Genomic DNA, 22,777 nt, shown 5'->3' on the forward strand with positions numbered 1-22,777 from the left:
TTTTTCTTTCCACACATGAGCAAACAATGTGGTTTTCCTTTGGTATGTCTTTTTTTGGTACTCAGGCTGAGACTTGTAGTTCACCTGTAACAAAATGGTTTCTGCAGAGTTGGTGACTCTTTGAAAATATTTTTGTTATATGCCCGTGAGACTATGAAGACAGTGAGGTAAGAGGATAAGATGGAACCTTTTTTACTGGACTGATAGACTTGATCAAAATATTTGATGAAGATGCAAGTGTGAAGTTTGTATCTCTTGGTATTTAACTCAAATATTTTAGTGTTATATCAGATAATTTCCTCTCTTGTATTTAAAGGATTAGATTTAGTAACATGTGTCTAAGATTGGTACAGGTTTTTCTTATTTAGAAATAAGTGCTTCCATGCTTTTTGCAATTTGTGGTACACTTAAAATGTCTCTGCTGCTTTGTGTTTCGCTGCTACACACACGTTTTGGGAAAGTGTCACTTTCTCAGAAATCTTACTCTCCTTTTCCTGATTTTGAATGAATCTGTTAAGTACCATGAATGAAAGTAAGAAAATAACTTACAGAGTTAAGTTTTCAAGCTTTTATTTTGAAAAGTTGGGATGCAGAGAGCCAGGCAGTTTTAGGGGACTAGATGGTGAATGTCTTAGTGAAAGCTTTTTCTGCAGTGGCCTTTAAGGAATAAATAATGCGATCCTTGAAATTTTTTTTTTTTTTTTTTTTTTTTTAAAGTTTTCATTCTGGTGTGCATCCTTCAGAAAGAAGGCGAGAATACTGCAATACTGAAGAGAGCTCAGAGGAGGACTGCAGATATGTGCTAGGGCTGGAAAACAAACCTTACAACTTAAGGCTTAAAAGTCTTTTTTACGTTGTTGCAGATTAGTTAGTGACTGGATTGCTTTGAGTGGTTACTGACTTAGGCAAAAGATAACTGAATGCAGTGAGCTTTTTCTGTGTTTTTGACACAGACATAAAAGCTGGAAAGCAGAATATGTACAAATTCTGTCTTGCAATAAGAAGTAATTTCACAAAAATAGAATGATCTAAATGTTGGAACAACTTACCATAAAAATAGAGGACTCATTGTTGCTTGAAGTCTTTTAAGACAAGATTAGGTTGCTTGGTATAAAATAATTTCTTTGAGCTTCTGGGATGTTTTGTGCATGGCCTGGAAAGAGAAGATGATCTTTCTAGTCTTGAAATCTCTTAATCTGAGCAAACCTTCTTCAGGGGCTTCGAGGAGAGAACAGAATTGCCTTTGTGGTCTCAACATGCTAATAATATTACTACGAAGATCATAATCAAATCTCATGCTTCAACATTCCAGTGTAAAGGTTCAGGAAGGAATTTTTCCAATACACAATTAATTAACTGTGTACTGTGTACTCTGGTTTTGTTTTGCTTTTCCTTCCCTTCTATGAAGCACCAGAGAGTGACCACAGCTAGAACAGGTTACTGGATAATCTTAACCCAGTGCACTGCTATTTAGAAACTTGTACTTGTGTCACTGTCAGGGTCTTCCTAATTCCCATATGGAAATAGCTTTTTCTTTACTGGTAACTTATCGGTAGAGCTGATGCTTTATAGTGTAATTTTAAAAAATCTTTCTGGAGTAGCTTGCTGTACAGATCATTTGAGCATACCTTGCCCAGCCAGTTCCTTGGATGTGCGGTCACTTTTCTCTCTTCTGATTTCTATATGTGACATGCTGTTCAGTGCCAGGGCTGAACTGCGTTTAAAGCATTTGAGCTAGGTATAAGAATAGATATCTAGGTGGAATTTAATAGCCTGAATTAGACAGGATGTCTAGGTGATGTAATGGTCCCTTCTGACTTGACAATGAAATAAGCTGTCTTTTGTAAAATAAGTTTTGAACTTATATTCCATTTAAGGCACCTGACTACTTAATATTTACAGAAACATCTAATTTTATTTTTTTTTTTAATAAATCCCACAGTTTGTTAAAGCTGGGCCTAGTAAGAGTGTTGTACTACTAGGGGTTTTGACTATGATCTCTATATAAGTTTTAATATTTTTACCTCTTCTTAAAGGCACCAAAAGTTATTAAAAATAAGGTTTTTTTTCTATGTTGGGTCTGCTGGGCTTGAAAAAAGTATTACTGCAAATTGCATGCAAACAAATAAAGCATCATAAGAAGAATACATTAGAATAATGAAGAGTGGTACTAGGGTGGCCATAGTAGAACGAAAAGTAAGTCTGGGAACATGCAGTACAGTAACAGAAGTTCACTAATGATTATATTTTTTAGAAACGGTGAAAAGTTTTGAAAACTAAATTGTACTTCAGAATAGACTAATAAAACCAGTCACCTGATCTAGTTTTGAAACACTGCAGTTAAAATAGAACTTTTTTTCTTCTGAAACAAAACTTTAAAGATAACAGACAAATTGTGACAGAATAATTGCCAGGTTTTTTTTTTTTTTAATTGATCATTTTATTTTTATGTAAACTAGTGGTATTATATAACTGTATGATAAAAGTCAAATTGCTTTTGACTGGAAGTACATGACCCACTGTCTGAAACTGGTTTGGTGACAGCTGTTAAATTTACTGGTCTGCATAACGTGTGCTAGAAGGCTTGAAGCTTCTCTAGGTTTAAATATTAGCCTTTCCCGGGGAATGTAATTCCAATTTGCGGACTTGTCACTTTTTTCTATCAGTTGGTACTCAGGTGCGTAAGGAAAGCAAGATTTGGCCTCCAAGGTGTAGAGTTAGCATTTTCCTGCTGCTAGGAAGCAGTGTTTCTAGCTGCTGCAGTAACAAATGCCATTCTAGTCTTTAATAAAATAAATTAGTTATATTTAGCAAGACATTTTCTGCAATTCTTGTCACATCTGTTTTTTTTTGTATCTAGCTTCAGAAGGTAATGGACATCATTCTGTTGAGGTCGGTAGAGATTATACTAGGCTGCTGCTGTATGCTGTGCAGTAACTCATACAGTTTCACAGCCTAATCCCATCAAATTAGAATACGAATTTGTTGAATGTTTATATAACTTTCCAGATAAAGCTGGAGGTATCAAAACTGGAATAGTGATTAAATGAAAGACTTTTTTGTCATATGCTAGATCAAGTAAGCTGATGAGTGGAAGTTTTTTACATGTTTTTTCATTGTTGAAAACTCTTTATGTTGCTCTGCACATTATAAGAAGGTCAATACATGATGGAAGAAGATGAAATATTTTTTTTTAATGTGGAAACTATAAAATAGAAATAAAGGGATCATTACTCCAGAAAACCTGCTGCTGATATGTGCAATATTTGTCCTGAGTAAATACAGAAAGAAACTGCCTTGTAAGGGTACAGAACAAGGCAGATGTAATATAATTCTTTGTGTAATTGGAGAAAGATGGAGCTCATTGTAATGCAGTTTCAACAGGCGAGAGGTACATGCAGCGTACTGCAAAGTGGCACCTTAAGACGAGGATCAATTTATACATAGCAGCTGGAAATAAGCTATTTCCCTTGTTCCATCATGTGAAGTCAAGTTGCCAAAAAGAGACTCTGGGTAAAGAATGCTGTAGTGATTGTCTGCAGACAGCTGCGTCGTCTTTACTGAAGGACATCAAGGCATAACAACTGAATCAGCAGATTCTGAAGTTAACTAATCTTTAGAACAGTTTTTTCTGACAAGCTTTGATAGGCTGTTTACAATACTGATATTGCTTAGAATCCCTGTAATATCGTGTTCTTGAGAAGTGATTGTTTTTCTCTATATTTGTTAGATCAGTCCATGTAATCTTTTCATGTGATTTCACTGATGATTTGATACAATTACACCTTTTTCCAAAGTTTTCATTCATTTTGTCATTTTAATACATTAACACATTAGCTGTTAATAGTAATTAACAGACTGTTTTCCAAAAAAAATTTGCAGAGCCTGTATAAAGGAGTACAGGTGTTAAAAAATATTTTCACTGTAACAGTGTCCTATATAACTATACGCTTTTCCCTAAGGGAGGTTCTACCTATTACTTTAGCAATTTTATTGCTATCTAAAATGTGTTATGATGCTGTAACTTCTGTCATTGTTCCCAAGTGACATCATTGTGTATCTCATCAAGCTTCTGTTGTATACATGTAGAGCAAAAGAAAAGTAGCTGGAGATGCTTCCCTCGATCTCTTTTTCTAAGGATTCTAGCCATACATTTTGTGAAGATGGTATAAAATATCCAGTGATGCACTATGTTGGCTAAACAGCTTCCATCCCGACATGATTTTTTTTTCAGTGCCACAATTAACTGGAAAATGCCTCGCGTAAAGAATGCCTTATAAAGGCCTGGTGGTTGGCTTTTTCAGCAACATCTCTACTTCAATTTTACGCCTCTCAAAAAACCCCATTCTTTTGTCCCCCCCCTTTATGGACTCAGGAGACCATTCTGTAATTGATGTCCATTCTGTCTTTGAGTGGAATGTTGTTTATCACGTGGCAGAGTGGGGAGAGTCAGCAGGGAGGAAAGTAAACACTTGTGAGCAGGCAGAGTAAAATCTTTCGAGGCACAGAACATTTTGGCCTCGTGTTGGTTCCATCAGTCTTCTCCTTTTTTTCGTATAAAATGTGTGGGTGTGTTGTATAGTGTATTTGTCTCTGTATGCAAACATTTTACACAGAGCTTTTATAAATTGTGTGACTCATAGCTAGCAAATCTGTGAAGAGGTGATAGTTATGTCGTGATGCATAAGCACAGATGTAGTCAAGTGCCAGCTGTACAAGGCATCTGTTATTTTTCTTCTATCCCTGCACTGCAACAGTCAAATAGAAGAAGATAGAAGAGCCTGAGTGTATTCGTATATTTATTAATGCCAACATTTTGAAGTGGTACGTGCATTTGTGTCCATTACCTTTAAAGAAGTTGTTGATACCTCCGCGTTAGGCAGCTAATTTAACAATCGGGATACATAATGAAAATTTGTCAATAATCTGTGGGAGTAATTTGCAAGAATTTTGTGACAGACTTAATGTTATTACCAGACCGCAAAAACCAGTGTTTTCACATTCCTGTCTTAATCTCTCCCCTTTACATAATCATCACTGGTACACTGAAATATGATCGGAGCCCTTCTCATCAACGAGACATACATGAACCTTCAGTTTATCAGAAGAAAAGCTTCTTAGCTAGAACTCTCCTTGCTCTATTTTCCCCCAAATGATGGTAGTTTGTTAGTAGAAGCTAAGACAGGCTGTCAACTAGTATAGTTCAGGCACATTTACTTACAATATCTGTATGATCTTCTGATGAAATGAATATTCATGACTATTCCTGCAATAGAGCAAGATGCAGTAATTTTAGTTTCATACAATTCTAAGGTTTCGAGAACTTCCGATTGTCAAGAGATGATTTTGCAAGTTTGTAGGGCTCCGTCTTGCAATCTGTGGTGGTTTTGGTGGTGTTCTGTGGTAGTTTGGATACTTCAGGTTTTGTAGCTGAAATTTAAATATATTGATTACACTAAATGTTACTTTTTGTTTTCATAGGTGGTGTCATTTTTAATATTTCATTGTGTATTAGTTTGATAGTTTAGTGAAGAAAATTGTTAAGAACAAAGCATTATACCTAAGTAAATTTTTCTAGAGACCCTGCAAAGGACTCCAGTATGTTTATCAGTGATGATGCTTTGTCTTACTGAACACAGTAATTTTTTTGGTATATTTAGATAGGGCGTCTTGCTTAGTGTAAATCTTCCTGCTATGTGGTATGCAATAATGTATGTGGTATGAATGTTATGGAAGAAGGGAAACACATTCATCCTCGGCTTTTGATCTTGGTGGGTTTGGGTTCAAATTCTTCTTAAATAATGACTTAAAAGGAGTTGAGATGCAGCTATGTCCAGGATTCAGTCCCGATTTTTAACTTAAAGAATGTAAAGGGTACGCTGTAATTGAATCTGACTTCCTCTGCAATGTGGGCCATAGAAGTCCCCAAATTCCCTGTTTCAAGAAGATTGGGAATAAAGAGTAGTACAGTGGAGGTCATAAAGTGTCAGAAGAAGCTGCGTTGTGCTGCAGCTCTGTGGTGGTAAGCTACTTCTGGCTTCTGCAGCCCTATTGCACATCTTCTATTCCTCAATTCGTGTGCTTCTACTTCCTTTCTTGCTTCCATGCTTGTTAGACTTCACTGAGCCCCTTCAGTGAACTAACCTGGGGGAGAATTCCCTCTAGAGAAGAAAGAAAGGACAAAATGTTATTCTTCTGTTGATTTAATATGCAAAAATGGGTCAATATAGAATCCATTGCATATCAGAGGCTGAGTAAGGGAAATACACAGAACCACTGAGCCCGAGCTTTTGACATCACTGAAATGGAGGAAAGATAGCTCTTATTTCTGCTTGTGAGTAGTGTAGGCTAATCAAGGTAGTAGTATTATTATTCTTTAAGTGCTATGACAGAGACATGGATCCTTAGATCTGTGTCTATAATCCTCATTCTCCTGTTCTGGAGGAGTTGATCTTTCTCCTAGCTGGGGAGATATAAAGGAAGGTAAAGAAAGACCATTCAAGAGGATCATACTTTTAGAATGGTTGAGAAATAATGTTTTTGGAAAAGAAATGAAATTTTGCATTGTTGGAGAATCCTTACTGTATGGGGTTCTGCTGAACAATGAAATTAAAATCCTTGATTCGCCACCCCCCCAGCAAGTTGAAACCATGTTATTGAGTGTTATTGAGGCCTGATCAAAAAACCCCATGATGTTGTGGATCTCAGCATTGTATCATTACTTGTTTAGGTACACAGCTTTTGGAGTAGAATTTATAAATTTAAATGATGCTAATTTAATGAATGTTGTGTCTAATGAATTGAGAGCACTCAGTAGCAAATTAGGTTCCTAACAGCCAGTACTTTGAACAGGGAGAGGAACTAAAATAACCAGAAGGAAATGGTAGAGAGAAGTCTTTCCTAGTGATTGAAACTTTTTTTTTTAACCTTTCTACCTTTGAAAAGATTACCAAAGAAAGAGCAAGCGCTTGTGCTTCCACCCCTTTGTGTCGCTGTTGGTGGATAAAGCACTTAGCCAAAAAATGGGACTTTCCTGGGAAAGCATAGTTGTTTATCTGAAGACTTGTGATAATTCCGAGTGTCTGTGCTGCCAGGAAAACAAGCATTATGGAACAAGAAAGGACTTAAAAGTGTCACTTTCTCTGGCTATTGCCGTTTGTTTCTGCTGATTAGGTCCTAGAGGCATCCTCAAATGTATTTGACTGTGTCTTTGTATTTATTTGAGAAAAGAATTTTAAAAACCCAGACATGCATGTTATTTTCTGATCATGGATTGCAGTGTACTATGAAGTTAAAAGAAAGATAACATTTGGAAAGAGGACTTTTGAATTGGAGCTAGGTAGAATTTCAGAGTACTTCTGACCTGGTCCATACTACTACTTGATTATTAGCACGTGAATTCAAGTCAGCATTGGTAGAATGGTCTTACCACGATCAGCCGAAAGAAAGGCATGACATAATAATAATTATTCATTTGAGTGACAGGATAATTAAGCATAATTTTGTTGGTGCAATATGTATTAGCAACTACATACTCTTGAGTTGCAGTCATGTAGGTAGCTATATGTCAAGTCAGAATTGAATTGGTCAACACAGGCTTACATGGAAGTAGTAATCGGTATCAATTATGCTAATATAATTTCAGCTGTATCAACCTCTGTGATTTCTGTTTTGAAAGAATAATCTGTGTACCCTTTTATCAAAATAATAATTTCCTGTAGGTAATAAATAAATATACTTAAATAAAAAAAAGTTTGTACATAGACCTTGCTGTGGTGTTCCTCATTTTCTAGCAGCGATGAGCTTCTACTGTAAAGTAACTAGACCTAAGTCTCACTGTTCAAAAAGTGTTTTTGAAGGGCCTTCGAAGTGCTTAAAAGTAATAAATAGCACCCTCTAGTTATTAGCCTAGGTATGTGCCTAGAAAAATGTGTATTTTGGGAAGAATTTCAGTAGGCAAAATGTCAAAACTTAGTTTTTCTATTATTTCTTCGACAGTTGTCTTTCTGTGCATAATTGTATATTGTTTCTCTGCTGCATACTTATTGTATGTACCATTTTATTATCTTAAGGCAATTGAGGTAGACAGTTGGCATTTGTACTCCAGTTCTCCAGAAAATTCTCGAGCAGCTTGAGCAGATCCAAAAGACAAGCAAGTGTTGTATCAGGAATTGTGTTAAACTCTGTAAAATAAAACAGATATGGGCAAGGGGAAACACCCTCTTTTACCAATACTTAGTGTATGTTTGTACAGCTGGCAGTTTGTGCTCCTTCATATTCGTTGACCTAGAAGTAGCCAACATTTTAATGCGTTCTTGGAGGGGAAAAAAGGTGTTATGGAAAAGAACTGCCACATCAAAGCCTCTCCTCAGCTTGTAAAATGGTTTCCACCACTACCTTCCTCAACCCTATCGGAACACTCAGCACTTTCTCCCTCTCAAAAGAAAGCAAGCCTTTTTATTAAGAAATAGCCATAGAGTTTTATTTACATTGAAATGATAAAAGTGACACAAAGCAGTTGAAAAGTTCTATACAGTTCAAACAAAAGTCCATCAGAGATGTAATGTAAATTCTGTGTAATGTATCTCTATCAAATCAAGTCATACGATTCAGCTGTTGCATAGGGGGAAGCAAGTACTCCCTTTAGGAAAGAGTTACTCTGCAGAATATTTTTTTAATAACTAGAATGCAGTCAAAAACTTCATGCCTATCAAATGGCTTATATTTTGCTGGTCACATCTGCTGTTCCAAAGTCTTATTTGTGACAAAGGAAACTAAGTGCTTGATAATTAGTTGCACAATACAGGTTCATGACCGTTGAGGGTATCACAATTCAATTTTAATCATACCTTTCCTTAATGTAGAAGGCTTATATTGACCCTTTGTTCTCCAGCAGTCTGCTTAGATTGCTGGATTTTTCATTTAGCATGCTAAATAATATAGGGAGGCTGAAATAATTTTAAAATAATTTTACAAAAATTCCTTCTTTCCATTAAAATCTTTTTTTTTTTTTTAATTCATTTTAGCACAAGCCCGCCTTACTGCTGTGTGGACCTTTATTCTTTGCGAACGGGAGAGATGGTCAAGTCCATACAGTTCAAAACTCCTATTTATGATCTGCATTGCAATAAAAGGTAAGGATGTTTACTCTACATTCTTTCTGTGTTAGGGCATGTAAAATTTCAGTAACGAATACAGTTTCTGGTGTATGCGCTCCCTGACTTTATTATTTTGACTTTCCCGTAAGCATAGCTTTGGTTCTCCATTTCTCAATATTTCAGTTTGAATATGACAGTATGCTTCTCCAATGACTTTCATTTAAGAAGCTCAAAACGTTTTGCATCTGAAATCATTTAAGCTTCTTTCAGTTGTGATGAGGGTGAGCAGGAATTGTTGGAATCCTCTATCATCCACCTACAGATGGAGAAATGGGATCATCGAGAGTTTAAACAGCGTAGAGCGCTTAAGAGTTTATGTGTCTCTTCTTTGTGTTCCATTGTTCTGTCATATTTTGCCTTCCTGCACATCCAAAAAATTCCTCGGGTGCAGTCTGTGGTTTACAGGAAATAATGTTCCTGTAAGTGAAATAACAAAGCATCATCTCTTAGTTGGGATAAAGTCACCTAATTTCTGAGAGAAAATGGCTTAGAAGGCTGAGCATCACATAGAGTTCAAATACAATAGAATCTATTGTTTCCATAGAATCATGAGTTCAAATTTTTTCTGAATTAACTTTAGATCTTCATCTCTCGACGACACACAAAACTGAACACCCTTGTAATTCACAGCATCTTTTTAAGACAAAAGAGAAAACCCAGGATTCCTACATGAGGATCTTGATGATCCCTTGGCACTCCTGATGAGAGAATCTGATGCAGTGACTTTGGTCAAAGTCCATGATTGTGCTGCTTACTTTAATGCTTCCTTACTCCCAGCTGTTACTGTTATTAGTCATTGCATGTCTTTAGGTACCTTACGGAAGCTGTGGGATACGATTCCTGTGTTAAAGGTAGAGCGCTGAATAAAGAAATTACTGCATTTCTTTGGCAATATGTATCTGTTTGCTGGAATTGATGGTCCTTCAGTAAGGAAGGTGGCATGATAACACAAATCATTAAGAACAAAACAAAACATCAGAATGGTATGTTTTATGTGCCTGATTTGTATGGCAGTAGGTAGCATGCTTGCATACACAAAGACCACAAAAGTATGTGAGCATGTATTGAACTCATGCAACTAAGGAAAGTTAGCGGTGTTGGAGGTAGGATGGGGGGAAAAAAAATATTAAAAAAAAAAACCACAAAAAACCCCCAAAAACAAAACACCAAAAAACCCAAGCAAAACCAACCCTAGAAACCACAAAGGTTTTGTTAAACAGACATTGTCTATCATTATACCATCAAAATCTAAACATTAATGACTACATCAGGTCAAGTAGAAGTTACAGAAGAAAAGTAGTACTAGTGAACAAACATCTTTAATACCACAACTAATCTAATAACGAGGAGGATATTTTGATGTTGAATGTTTAAAGAAGTAAAGGATGGTAGTTTTTGTTATCCCCATCAGTCTGCTTACTGTAGGATGTGGGTATGATTGTTATATCAAAAAAAAAAATAGTTTCTCTGAAGTGGTTGAGTTGGTGAGAGTTATGTGCCATGAATAGGTCACTGTTCCTTTAAAAGCTGTCAGAAGGAGTTTGGTACTTATCTGTGCAACTGTCCCTTGAAAAATTTAAAGTTCCCTTGTGTACAGTGTGATGATAGTAAATCTTTCCAGTCTGGCCTCCTAGCAGAAGAAAAATCCAATTGTAAAAACAGTCAAAAGGCAAATCATCATTCAAAGTCTCTCCCAACTAAAAAGTCTTTCCAGGTGCTAATGTTTCTTTTCCTAAGTGGTAAAAATGGAAAAGCTACTTCAAAGCCATGTGGCTGTATCCAGGGTAGCTGCTTTTCTGGAACGTATCAGATTCTGTTATTATCCAAGGAAAGCCCACTATTTCAGATTGAAAATGCATTAAATGTGGCCAAGTGCAGTGCTAATGGTGCGTTAACTGTGCTATAGACTAATGGAGTCCAAAATTTGAAGTTAAAATAAAACTTGAGTTGCAGAAGAAGGGAAAACTTTTATTATTTATGTATTTATACTCTAGAATCATCCATCTGGTAGGTTTCATTTATGCAGAAAGACAGTACATCTTCAAAGAGTAGAAAACAAAAATCTACTGGATTGGGAAATACTGCAATCAAATATACATAGGTTTTCTATATATACGTTATACTTGCACATGCATTTAAAGTCCTTCTATTATTCATTGGTTAACTTTCTTTTAGGCTTTGTGGAAGAAGTTAGAATTGGTACATTTTCTTTAGTTTTTCTCTCCTGCAGTTTAAGCAATTGGAAGATATGTCATTTAACTAAAACTACTCTGTTGTCCCAAACTAATATTAATTGATACAGGCGGAGTTTATAACTTTTAAAAATTGAGATTTATAAATCAGAAGGGGGTGGGGGAGCATCTTTTTCACAATGAGAGAGCTACAAGCAAATAAGAAATCTTACGTTAATTTCTTGTATGACTTGACACATCTGAATCCCTCTTGTTATGTGTTCCGCCCTCTTATTTTGCCAAGTAAGCTGCTCACTCTGAAAGTGTACCTGTGCTTCCTATTCTAGGTCTGCAAATCTGGGAATATGAAAGGCTTTTGTCCGAAAATGTTCCTTGATTTTCACCTTCCTCCCATGAATTTGTACTTCTCTTAACAGAGCAGTGACAAAGTCCCAGGATGAGGTGTTATAAACCAGAGAGTCCTGAAAGAATTTGAGATACAGATCAGCGCTTATTACTTTAATCAGTTTCTGTATCAGACAAATAGAAAGTGGCTAGTGTTACACCAGCCTACTGAACAGGCTTCAGGAGTCATTTTGGGAACTGCAGATGCAATCTACGTTATTTGGCAAATGGGTTGGCAAAAATAATAGCAAAATTAAATAGCAGTTGCATAGGTATATCATGCCTATTGGAGGAGTATTAGTACAGTTTTCTAGGTGAAGATCGTGACTCAAAACTTATTTATATATCTGAAAACATCAGCAAGCAGGTGGATAAGGTATGTATTTTCATTTTAGTGTAGTCCGTCACTGAAGAATCTTAAAGCTATTGAGCCCTCAAGGGAGAAGAAGGAGGTGTTCTTGTGGCTAAAGAGTTAAAAATAGGGGAGGAAAAATAAAAAAGAGAGAGGAGTTAATGGCTGGTATACACACTGATGGGAGATAAGCATCACCCTTTACCCAAGGATATGTGTTGAGACTGATGCGATACATCATCTTTTTAAAGATTATTATTCTATATTGTAATATGCAGTCATAAATCTCAGGTAAAGCATTAGGTGTGTATTTCAGTCATTGAGAGATGTGATTAATTCTCTACGTCGTATCTTTACAATTAGAACAGTATTTAATAATGCTGCATATTGTTAGCTAATTAAAAAAATACTGTCTCATATTCCTCCTAATGAGAGAATAATCAGATTCTTGATTAATTACATCACATTGCTAAATGTTCCATGTAGCTGGTAGATTTTATCTGTTTGTTGCCTTCCCAGGTGGTTCTTTCATTTCAAGAGTTTAAGAACTTGGTTTTGGGAAGTCATCAATACATCCTAGTTATAAAGCTTTCAAGCTGCTTCACTTTCCAAATTTGCCTCTTCAGTCTCTATTCGTTTAGACAGTACAGTGTTTCGTGCATAGTTATCATGTGGTTTTGTTCTTTGTTTCAAGTAATGAACAGGTATTTTACAATAAAAGTGCATACGTGTACAAGTCAATACATAAACATACACCTGTAATTTTGCTAATTGGCACAAATTCTGCTTCTCTCAACTTTATTTGTGTGCTGATGTTCTTGGTATGAAAAACCACCCTGCTTTTAGTAAATAAGACGGTTTAATAAATTTGCAATGAGATGGGCAATGGGATTATTTCAAATTTAGCTTGTGTTCTACCAGTTGTTGATTTGATTGTTATTTGAGTCATTGAAAGTAATTCAGGATCCTTGCAATTCCATTCTTTCTTTTTAATGGAGCTTTTACTGCAGGAGGTATATCATAAATATGCTGTGTTGTTCTGTATCAGATCTTTGTACTTCCTGAAATGAAGGTTATGTGGTTGGGATGAGAGAGAATCCTCAATAACTGCCATGTATTGGTAACCTGGCAGTTTATCACTGTAGAATTTATATTGATGCTTTTGAAATAATTACATTTAGATATTGAATCTTTAAACCAATGCATTTAATGTTTAAAGTACACATTCCATTTCTGTGTTTTCAGGATACTTGTTGTAGTCCTGCAAGAGAAAATTGCCGCCTTTGACAGCTGTACTTTCACCAAAAAATTCTTCGTTACAAGTATGTATAATAATTGGGTTCAGTCTTTTTGCTCTAGTGGTGGAGAGAGGTAAAACAGATTTCTTTGGTTTTGTTTTTATTTCTAAAAACTTGAAGCAAGTCTCCATGCCTTCATTTGGAGTTTCAGGAAATCTGTTGCTTCATAAAAACCCCAAATGTTACTCTGTGAATCCTTGGCTCTTTTGCATATTTATTGTTGCTGTAACTAACTTCTCACTGTTGTGAAGAGCACCTACACTGACATCCATAGGTAGCAGAAAAATTATTTTGTTTGTTTTGCAGAAATACGTGCAAAAGTTCCAGGTTTTGAGTTTCAGGTTGTACACATAAGCAGCAGTTTGAAAACACATTGACAGCGATCTGCCCGCTTTTCATTTTTTTGTTGTTCCTTAGGCCTTGGTACTTTGTTTTGGTTTTTTTGTTTTGTAGTGTGTCCTTACTTTAGCAGGCTCCAAAGCTCAAGCAGGTCAGTGAAGTGTTGTAGTAGAAAAACTATAGGCAGATATTTGCTTGCAGGTGCTTTCACGTATATCTTGAGCATGAAGGAACTGAACTGTTTGCTCAGACTCTCCTTTATCCCGATGTAACCTACAACTTGCCTCTCAATAGGAGGCAATTGATTGTAATGGGTAAGGTGCTCTCCAGAAGCTGTTCTTCTACTGTAAGCGTCCCTTTGCTGCCTCAACATCTGTAACACAGTAATTGATATGTTAGTAGAGAAAAATGATGTGTTTTCTATTGCTTGTGCTCTGCTCTGTCACAGGATGTGGTTAGGATTAGGATGTCATTTACCTGTTCCCAAGACTGTGTGTGTTTTATTGCTAAACACGAAGGAAATATTCAGCCCAGAAAAAAAAATAAAATTAATTTTTCAAGCAGTTAGTGACTAGTGTTTCTGTTTATCAATTAGAATAGCCTCTTAAAATCTATAGATTACTGAGGGATGATAATTTACTTTGGAAGGCTCAGAGTTTTATTGTTAAAAAGGAGAGTCTGAAATTTTCTGGAGGTATTTTCAGTCACAATTGGAGAAGGTCAAAATTATCTTTTTATATTATCTATGTATTTAAAGAAAAATCTAGTTAAGAGAAGCTGTTTCTTGTAATAGTTTGAAGAAAAGAAGTTTTATGCAGTAATATTAAAGTTGCCAATAGGTGTCAGTTTCTTCCTATACATGGATGTAAGATACTAGGAGGGTGCTGGGGTTCAGTGAAGAGAGCTAAATGGGAAGAGACTCACTCCTCCTTTTAATTTCATCAAAGAGAATTAGGATACAGGCCTTGCTTTATTTTAGATAAAAATTAAAAAACAACAACAACAAACAACAAACCCTCAGTTAAGTGAGTATTTTTGAGAACTGTTGTGCTTTTCTAATTCCAGTTATTGTGTTTTTTTAAAAAAAGATATTGCAGTTTGTTTTTAAAAATTAATCCACTGAACTGTATTTTGAGAAACAGGGGTATCCTATTCCTAACCTAACTTTCGATTTGCAGTGCATTTTTGTGGAACAGCAGTGGAATTTGAAGAGGATAAAATAAAGCTTTTGGAGTTATTTAACAAATGATTTGAAAATCCAAACTCCTGAAATGTCACTATTCACAGTGTATTTCTCCCAGCTGTGCTGTGTTTTTAATATGAGAAATTGAAGATGTTCTCAAACTTTGTTCTAGTTCTGGTGTTCCAAAGCTCAGTTAAAGACACCCCTCATTTTACACTGGGCATTTCGGAAAGCTGTGGCACCCAGCAAACAGCTGGAGCTGCTGCTGCCACCACGGCCCTTCCCCTGCCACCACCCCAGCTTGCCTGTGGCCAGTGACGGGGTGTGACTGGGCAAAAAAGACGTGTGCTTTTTTCCTAGATGAATGGGTTTCTTGGACCTGTGCTGGGGAATAGTTGTCCTGAGCATTCTGAAGTTTAGTTGTTTCACTTCATAGCTTATGCTATCAAGCGGGTGTTATGCTCTGGCATGTTGAAGGCTGCAGTAAAGCTTTTGTCTTAAGCTTTCTGACTTCGTATGTGCTGAAATATCTTTGACCTAAGAGTGTATCTTTAAAGGCTTAAGGTACTCTGTGTTTGAAATTTGATGTAAATGATCTACCTAGTTAGCTGCATGGAGTTTTGATAGCCAAAACTGGCCAACTGGCCAGCAACTGGGCTCTTTTGCAGTGCGTTTTTGGTTGGTTGGTTGGTTTGTTTGTTTTTTTAAATTTAGGAAAGGGCAGTGTCAGTTTAAATTGGAGAAGTAGAAATCCCTGAAAAGGAAGCTTGGCACAAGGTCTTATAGGCCTGTTTGTTTCCATTACGGGAGCATCCCAGCTCTGCAGGACAGTGGCAGTAAGAATGTCCCTGGCTTCCCAGAGAATTTTTCATCGTGAAGAAGATTCTCAGCTGTGTTATCTGACTCATTGTAGTCAGAAGCAGTGGCATAAAAGGTCAAAAATATTAAATGAGGATCACTAGCTCTTTGAAGACATTTCTGTTACTGTGTAAACCACTGCGTAGAAAAAGAAAATCTTTTTTTCAAGAAAATTTGGTGATGATGTGGAAATCACAACTTCCATCCATATCAGCTGAGTGGCGTGGGAGCCTTAGAACCTTACTGAGACAGCTAAAAAGCAAACTTAATTAAGCAGAAGCTCTTGTCCATTTTGTTGAGTGTTTATACATAAAAATTAAACGCAGAATGTGCAATTAAAAACAGTGTCAGGAATTCTGAATTTCGGTGTTCCTCAGCAATGCTAATGCAGCTGTGTTGCACATGAGTAGTATTTGTCTTTCTGTTTTTGTTTTTGTGGTTGAATGTGTAGCTTAATATATTGTTGTAATAAATATACCATAAAATATTCAGGATGTAGAACATGGTCAAGTTCGTGCTGCTGTTGGAATGTTTAACTCGTGCATTTCCTGATTTTTCTTGAGCAAATTTGACATAGTACTACTCTTCCCCCCCGCCCCCCCGTGCCCCCCCGCTGCATGTGATTAGATGGAAATGTGCTGATTTGACTTGAATGGCAAAGCGCCAGCACATATTATTTGTGCCTTTTGTAACAAAAACTCAGTGTACAGGTGCTCCAGTCTTGGTGTGTCAATTTAAGACAGCTGCTTAAACTTGAAGGGAAAACTTACCGTTGATATTGTAGAAAAATTACCAGGATATCCTATAATCTACCCAGTGTGGTATTCTTATTTTTAAATGTCTGCTAAGGAAAGGCATAGCATCGGTCTGCAAAGAACTCATGGCAGTAACTTTCATGCAACACTTCATTCTCTACTGTGCTTATGCTTGGAGCCAACTCCGTTTCGTTAAGAAGGGACTTGCATCGAGGGGAAGATAAAGCCAAACAGTATTTTTGCGTCCTGCACTGTTTTAATTGCTCATGTGGCCAAACTACAAAAATTCATTTGATGCTTATAATAAGAATGTGTTTCCTTTGGTAGTTGTGAATATCAAGGTGTGGATTTTAAATACATTTTTAAATAGTTAAGAGTTTTATTGTGGTTCACTGAAGATTTCCTTCAAAGCCTTTTCCTGAATACTGCATATGATTGAACGATCAGAAACGAAAGTGATGTACAGGCTTTTTTTTCCCTACTTTGCTCGAAACAGTAGATGCAGAAAAGCTGAATTTCATTGATTTCTATTACATCAGTGCTCCCTCAACCCTTCTCCAAAAATGCTTACTTAGGGGAACATTGATGATTATGAATATGGCCTGATGGATACTTTCTTCTCTGTAAAGAATATCCTTCCCACCCCCTGGGCCCTAAGTAAAGATTATCACAGATAACATCATGCATGTGGCATCATCTTTGTGTCCAATAACTAGTGCCTGCTCGGTTTCTCTGGCCCTTCCACTCCTCATATTGATATATTCTCCATCCATTATTCTCTAGGGATGAAGACAGTTATTGCAGCCATTAGCTGGCACCACATTTCTATTGATGCTGTACAGCTAGAGCCTTAAGAGGTAATTTTCCAGATTTTAGTCAGAGTACTTTATTGTATATAAAGTCTCAAAAGACTTGACTAACCACAAGCCAAAAATTGTTTAGTATATGTTAAATGCACCCCACCTGCACCTCTCAAAATAAATAAAAAAAAACCCAAACCAAATGGTGTTTGATACTCTAATCTGCAATTTGGATGTAGTATTCCTATTTTCACTGACATTCACATGCAAGAAATAATATGGTGGTTTCAGTTTGTCACAGGTCTGATCTGGAAATCATCTAGGCTTTTTTGTACGTTTTTGTTAGCTTTGTTAGAATTCCTTTTCCCTGATCGGCACACAGGGAGCAGTTTGATCTCTTTGCTTTGAAGTAAAAACACTGGATGTCTTATGAAAAGGTTTAATGCCTGAAGAGTTACAAACAGAACTTCTGGAAGAATGTACATTTCTCTTCTCAACTGTGATCAGTGAGTGGCATTTATCCTGGGTATCCCACATGGTATAATAATTGATGGGATTCCTCCATCTGTGGAGGGAGACTCTTCGGTTTAGATCGAAAGTCCTTAAGGCAGGTGGGAAGTGAGCTCCTGATTCACAGTATTTTCTTGATCAGTGAAGAGAAGCCAAACATGTTCATATGAATTGTATATAAGCAGTTTTTATTTTTACACACACACACATATAAACACATACCCCTTCATGTAATTTTTAACTGCCTTCCTTGAGAAATGTTGATTTGATCTTGCTTTTACTTTTTAACAGTGTTACTTATAAGAGTGGTTTTTCCTGAATGTGGGAATCAGTGTATCACTATTGCAGGATAACGTTGAAATACTTTTTGAAAAGGTCTTTAGGGCAACATGGTAGATTTATGGAAATGAATGTCTTTGTTGCTTACAGGGTGTTTTGCTATATTGCAGGAAAGTGTAAATACAACAGAAAAATTGTGTAAAGACAGAAAGCAGGCATTGGTACCCAAGATGTGTATCTATCATATCTCCTGGGTTTGACAGTTTTAAAAATTATATCTAGAACAGGAAGTGCTGTTTGTTTCTGTGTAAGTTATTTTTATCTAAAGCGTCCAAATCCTTAATGTTAAAGGCCAAAACAAAGCCATCTTACTCCCATTGTCCTGTACAGAAACCATCTCTATAGTAACATTATTATTTATCACTGTCCAATACTCTGGAAAAAAAAAGAAAGTAAACCTGAAATTAAAACATAATTTGTCCTGAAATTAGTCAAATTTGTGCTAAAGTAAATAACCAAGCCTAATGAACATTAAAGGCCACAGATATTTTTAGTAAGAGCTTTGGTATTGGTCTTAGACCTATAGAGTAATAGTAATATACTTAAAACTGTCATGATAGAACTGACAGGGAAAGGCGGTCTCTGTAGTAATAATGATCATAGTAGTAGTAGTAATAATAATAGCAATAACAATAGCAATAATAATAATAATGACAATTATGATAATAATGTAAAAAATTCCAATCTGTGGTCCTTCCCCAAGCTTGCGTGAGGGAATTCTGTTCTTCTGATCCAGGATAGCACAAAATGCGGCTCATTGCAGGGCTGGGTCTGTTGTGAACATGACTTGTATTATGAGTATAGCCCTGCAAAGGTGGGTGATGACAGTATATGTGGCATTTGTGGCTTTACTTTTTCACTTTATTTCTAGATGGGTTTGGGGTTTTTTTTTTTGTGTTTTAATAATGATAATGCCACTATGATCTAAAAAAAAAGAAAAAGAAAAAGGCCCTGGATGGCAAGCATGGTTTCACAGTAGGGTGCATCCTGCTGGTTTGCTCTTTTGCTCAGTTTTTATGGGTGATACTTAAACAGAAGGAAGTACAAGAACAATAGAAGAGTTTTGGAAAGTATGTGACAGTGTGAGAGTAATAACATTTACATAGGGCCTTTCATCTAGAAGGAACCCAGAGGAATTTATAAACAATATTACTTTATACAGTTTATAAACAAATAAATTCGGTTTGCTTGGTGATGCTTAAAAAAAAACCCCAAAACAAAAACAACCACCAACAAACCCCAAACAAACAAAAAATATTAGATAAAACAACTTATATAATTTGTTTTCCTTGGAATAAACAATGCTTTTGCAACAACAGTATTACTCTACTCATTATTTATTGTATATTCCCTTTCTATGCTGTCTGGCATGGATCTGTTTTCTGGCTGCTTTGGGTTGTAAGACTTAAGAATGTAGTTTTGTAATTTCATTACTACAGAGTGCTGTATATTTTGTAAGACCTAGAAAAAAATTACTCCTTGATTGTGAGCTATATCCAGTGACTGAAAAGTAACATAGCTTTAGTGGGCTATTGTAGTTATTTATTTGAAAATACACAATACCACTGCTTCACAGATTTTTAAAGTGATATCTGGGAAATACCTCAAAAGATTAAAGGCAAATAATTTTGGTTGAAGACAGTTACGCATTTTGGAATTTGCTCAGAAAACTGTGTTTAAAAACACTATACAGTTAAGATGGCATATGTCATCCTCAATGAACCTCTTCACATACTGCAACAAAAAAATCTTTGTTTATCTAGTAATCTGCTTTCTCAGTAAGGTTTCACTTAGTTTTGCCTTAGGATGTAGGTTAGCCTTGGAGATCTCTGCCCTGACCAGTCTTCCTTGTGTTTGCTGACTGTATCCTATCCCAGTGTCATATTCATCATACTCAAGAGATGCAATTTCTTCCACAGTTTGGGATTACAGACAGAATCCTAAACAGATTTTATGGTAATTCTGCCTATACACCCATATGGTATAAACACGCGCACAGAGAAGTAGCTTGAAATAAAACTGGACAACACTAGTATGAATTCCTCACATATATAAAGTGTGGAACGTCCATTTAAAAAAAAAAAAAAAACCACCACAGTAATCATGAGGATAATTCTTAAAACTTGTATAAAAAAAGGATAAGTATGTATCAATGCAGAGGAAATCGGAGAAAACTGGGAAAAAGAAAGTATTGAAAATTATGGAAAAAGGAAGTTTTCCTATTAAAGTGATGGGGTGGAGGGGAGACAGAAGAGAACTTACTAAAATGGCTTTCATTAAAAGGTAAAACCAAAGTCAAGACAGAGGGGAGGAAACACCTATAAAAAAAGGTATAGAGAATAAGAATTCTTACCACATGCTGTGAAATTAAAAAACAACCAGTACAGTAGTGTCTTAAGATAAGCATGTTGGGATGTGTTTGAAGAAAAGCAATGTTCTGGAGCCTTCCGATTTGGCTTTTTCTTTCCCTTAGCTTTATTCATTCGCGCATTAATTTGCAACAGTTTACTGCATGTCATTTTACAGTGCATTTCAGTGAGGTCTGAGAGGGAAATACAGCTGTACTCTGGGTAAGGAGCCATATTCAGTTATGAGTAGATCGTTATGTAAACTGAAAATAAGTTCTGACTTAGGTCAGACAAGTTCTGACTGTTAGCGTCAGATTTTTCTAGAGAGAAACATTGTCTTCTAGTGCATATTTGGGTCTGAATACTTTGCTGTGATAAGGCCGTCTTTAGCTCTTCATTAATGGAGCCATTCAGGCTGCGTAGGATGTTTCTGAAGAAGGACCAAGTGAAAAAATTGTAGCCTTAACTATGAAAGTGCTCACTTCTGGAGGGAAATTGTTATTAAACTACTGGTCCTCCACCTGCATTGCATGCTTGTTGTTTTTTTTAAACAGGCCATGTTGGTATGTATTATGTTTGGTACATATGCAGAATCACTTAGAGCACGTACATCGTCCATACTTTGTGAATGAGAAGGGCACGCACATAGAGCACATCTGAAGATACTGATTTGTCCTGTAGCAGTGTCACGGATAACAGATGCACAGCTCTGGTCCTCCTGAAGAACTGAGCTGTTGAAAGCTTAGGCTTTTAATTGCCTGTGGGATTCCAAAGTTTGTGTGTTTGGATGTGAAGTAGCAAACTGCCAAGTTTTTATGGATATTGAGAATTCCTGCAGTGTTTAGCCGACAACTCTCCATCCCATACTGGACTTTTGGGTTTATAGATATATATGTATTAATTTTTTTTTTTTAAACTTCTTTTCCTCATGAAAAAACTGTGGAGCTTGATGAAGAGCTGCCCCAATAGAAGTGGTTCAGGTTTTAAGAGTGACATGTTTTGTGATTTATTTGCTTAATCTCTGTTATAGCTGACATGGCTCTTAATGGCCCTGTTGCTCTTAGCAGTATTTTCCCAATGCACTGTTTGTTTAAAAGCTAAGTGGGAGGAGAGGAATGTGTTGCTTTTCTCTTCTTGGCTGCTGTCTGTGTATTCACACTGCCGTTACTGAAGCTAGAGGATGAGTTTTTTGAAAACAATTTAAGAGTAGGACTGGGGTCTTTAGTTTTTTGTAGGAGCATAGACCAGGGGAAAGATCCAGAGTCAGAGAAGTGGATATTTGTGTGAATTTTCAGAGATGAGTAGAGGAGGTGAGTTGGTTTATTATGGGCATATGGATATGAATCTCCAAAGGGTGGTAGACATTTTCATAAAAGTAATTGAAAAATAATGTAAAATAAGCATGCCTTTTCTTTGCTCACTCATTAAGTAAACATTTGTATAGCTCTTCAGAGAATTTTAAGTAACTTTTAGGATTCCTGTATTCTCAGTAAAACCAAATACATAAAGACAGCACAGCAATAAGTAAGCTATAATCACAAACTATATGCTATTTCAGTTTATAATTTTATAACTCAGTTATTAAAAAAAAAAAAATGGGAAGAAGCTAAGAAACTGCAAAGTGAAAGAATTTACCTACAGTACCATTTCGATGTAGGTAGCACTTGCATCTTGGAAATGGGAAAACCAAGGCACAGAATATGAGGGACCAGAGTGCTCGCTGCCCGTGAGATGCTCGGCTCTTGGCCAAGTCCCTGTTCGGAGGGAGCCTGGAGCCCGTTTCTTATTCATCAGCGCTGCGTAGGCCAGCACCAATTGGAGTTCTTGGGCATAGGAACTTGATAATCAAGGTAGCAGAAAAACTTGCACTTCGATTCAGGTTAGCAAAATAGTATTTTTATACTTTTGCCTTTTCACGGCTTTGAAGTAGTGCATTTCCTCTGTGTGTCATTATAAAACACAGAGGGACAGAGTAACTGTGTACTTAAAAACTTTTACAATAGTTTCCAGTAGGTTTTCACCTATATTTTTGTGGGTGATAGCCCCAGTAAAGCTTCTTCTAAGATCAGATGTTTTTTAGTACTTGCTTGATTTGCTGTACTTTTGGAAGGACTTTCCCCGAGTGATCTTTTCTTGGATGACCTCTCCATACTGTCATTAAAACGTGGAAACTTTGGTCTTCTTGACAGTTAGTTCTGCACTCTCATTATGTTCATTCCTATTGTAAACATGCTAAAGTTGCTGCTGTTATTGCTTGGAAT

The 22,777-nt window shown here is 36.4% G+C and overlaps 1 protein-coding gene across 8 annotated transcripts in view; it reads left to right on the plus strand.

The window, feature by feature from the left end:
* The window catches only part of BCAS3 (BCAS3 microtubule associated cell migration factor), a 376,521-nt gene that overhangs the window by 45,821 nt on the left and 307,923 nt on the right, over positions 1-22,777 (plus strand). For all 8 annotated transcript variants that reach the window (XM_049804065.1, XM_049804069.1, XM_049804071.1 and 5 more), the window contains exons 8-9: positions 9,027-9,134; positions 13,332-13,408. In XM_049804065.1, the coding sequence (XP_049660022.1) occupies positions 9,027-9,134; positions 13,332-13,408 (185 nt within the window). The remainder of the gene's footprint in view (positions 1-9,026; positions 9,135-13,331; positions 13,409-22,777) is intronic.

Source organism: Accipiter gentilis, chromosome 6 (genome assembly GCF_929443795.1).
Source record: "Accipiter gentilis chromosome 6, bAccGen1.1, whole genome shotgun sequence".
In the NCBI taxonomy this organism is placed as follows: domain Eukaryota; kingdom Metazoa; phylum Chordata; class Aves; order Accipitriformes; family Accipitridae; genus Astur; species Astur gentilis.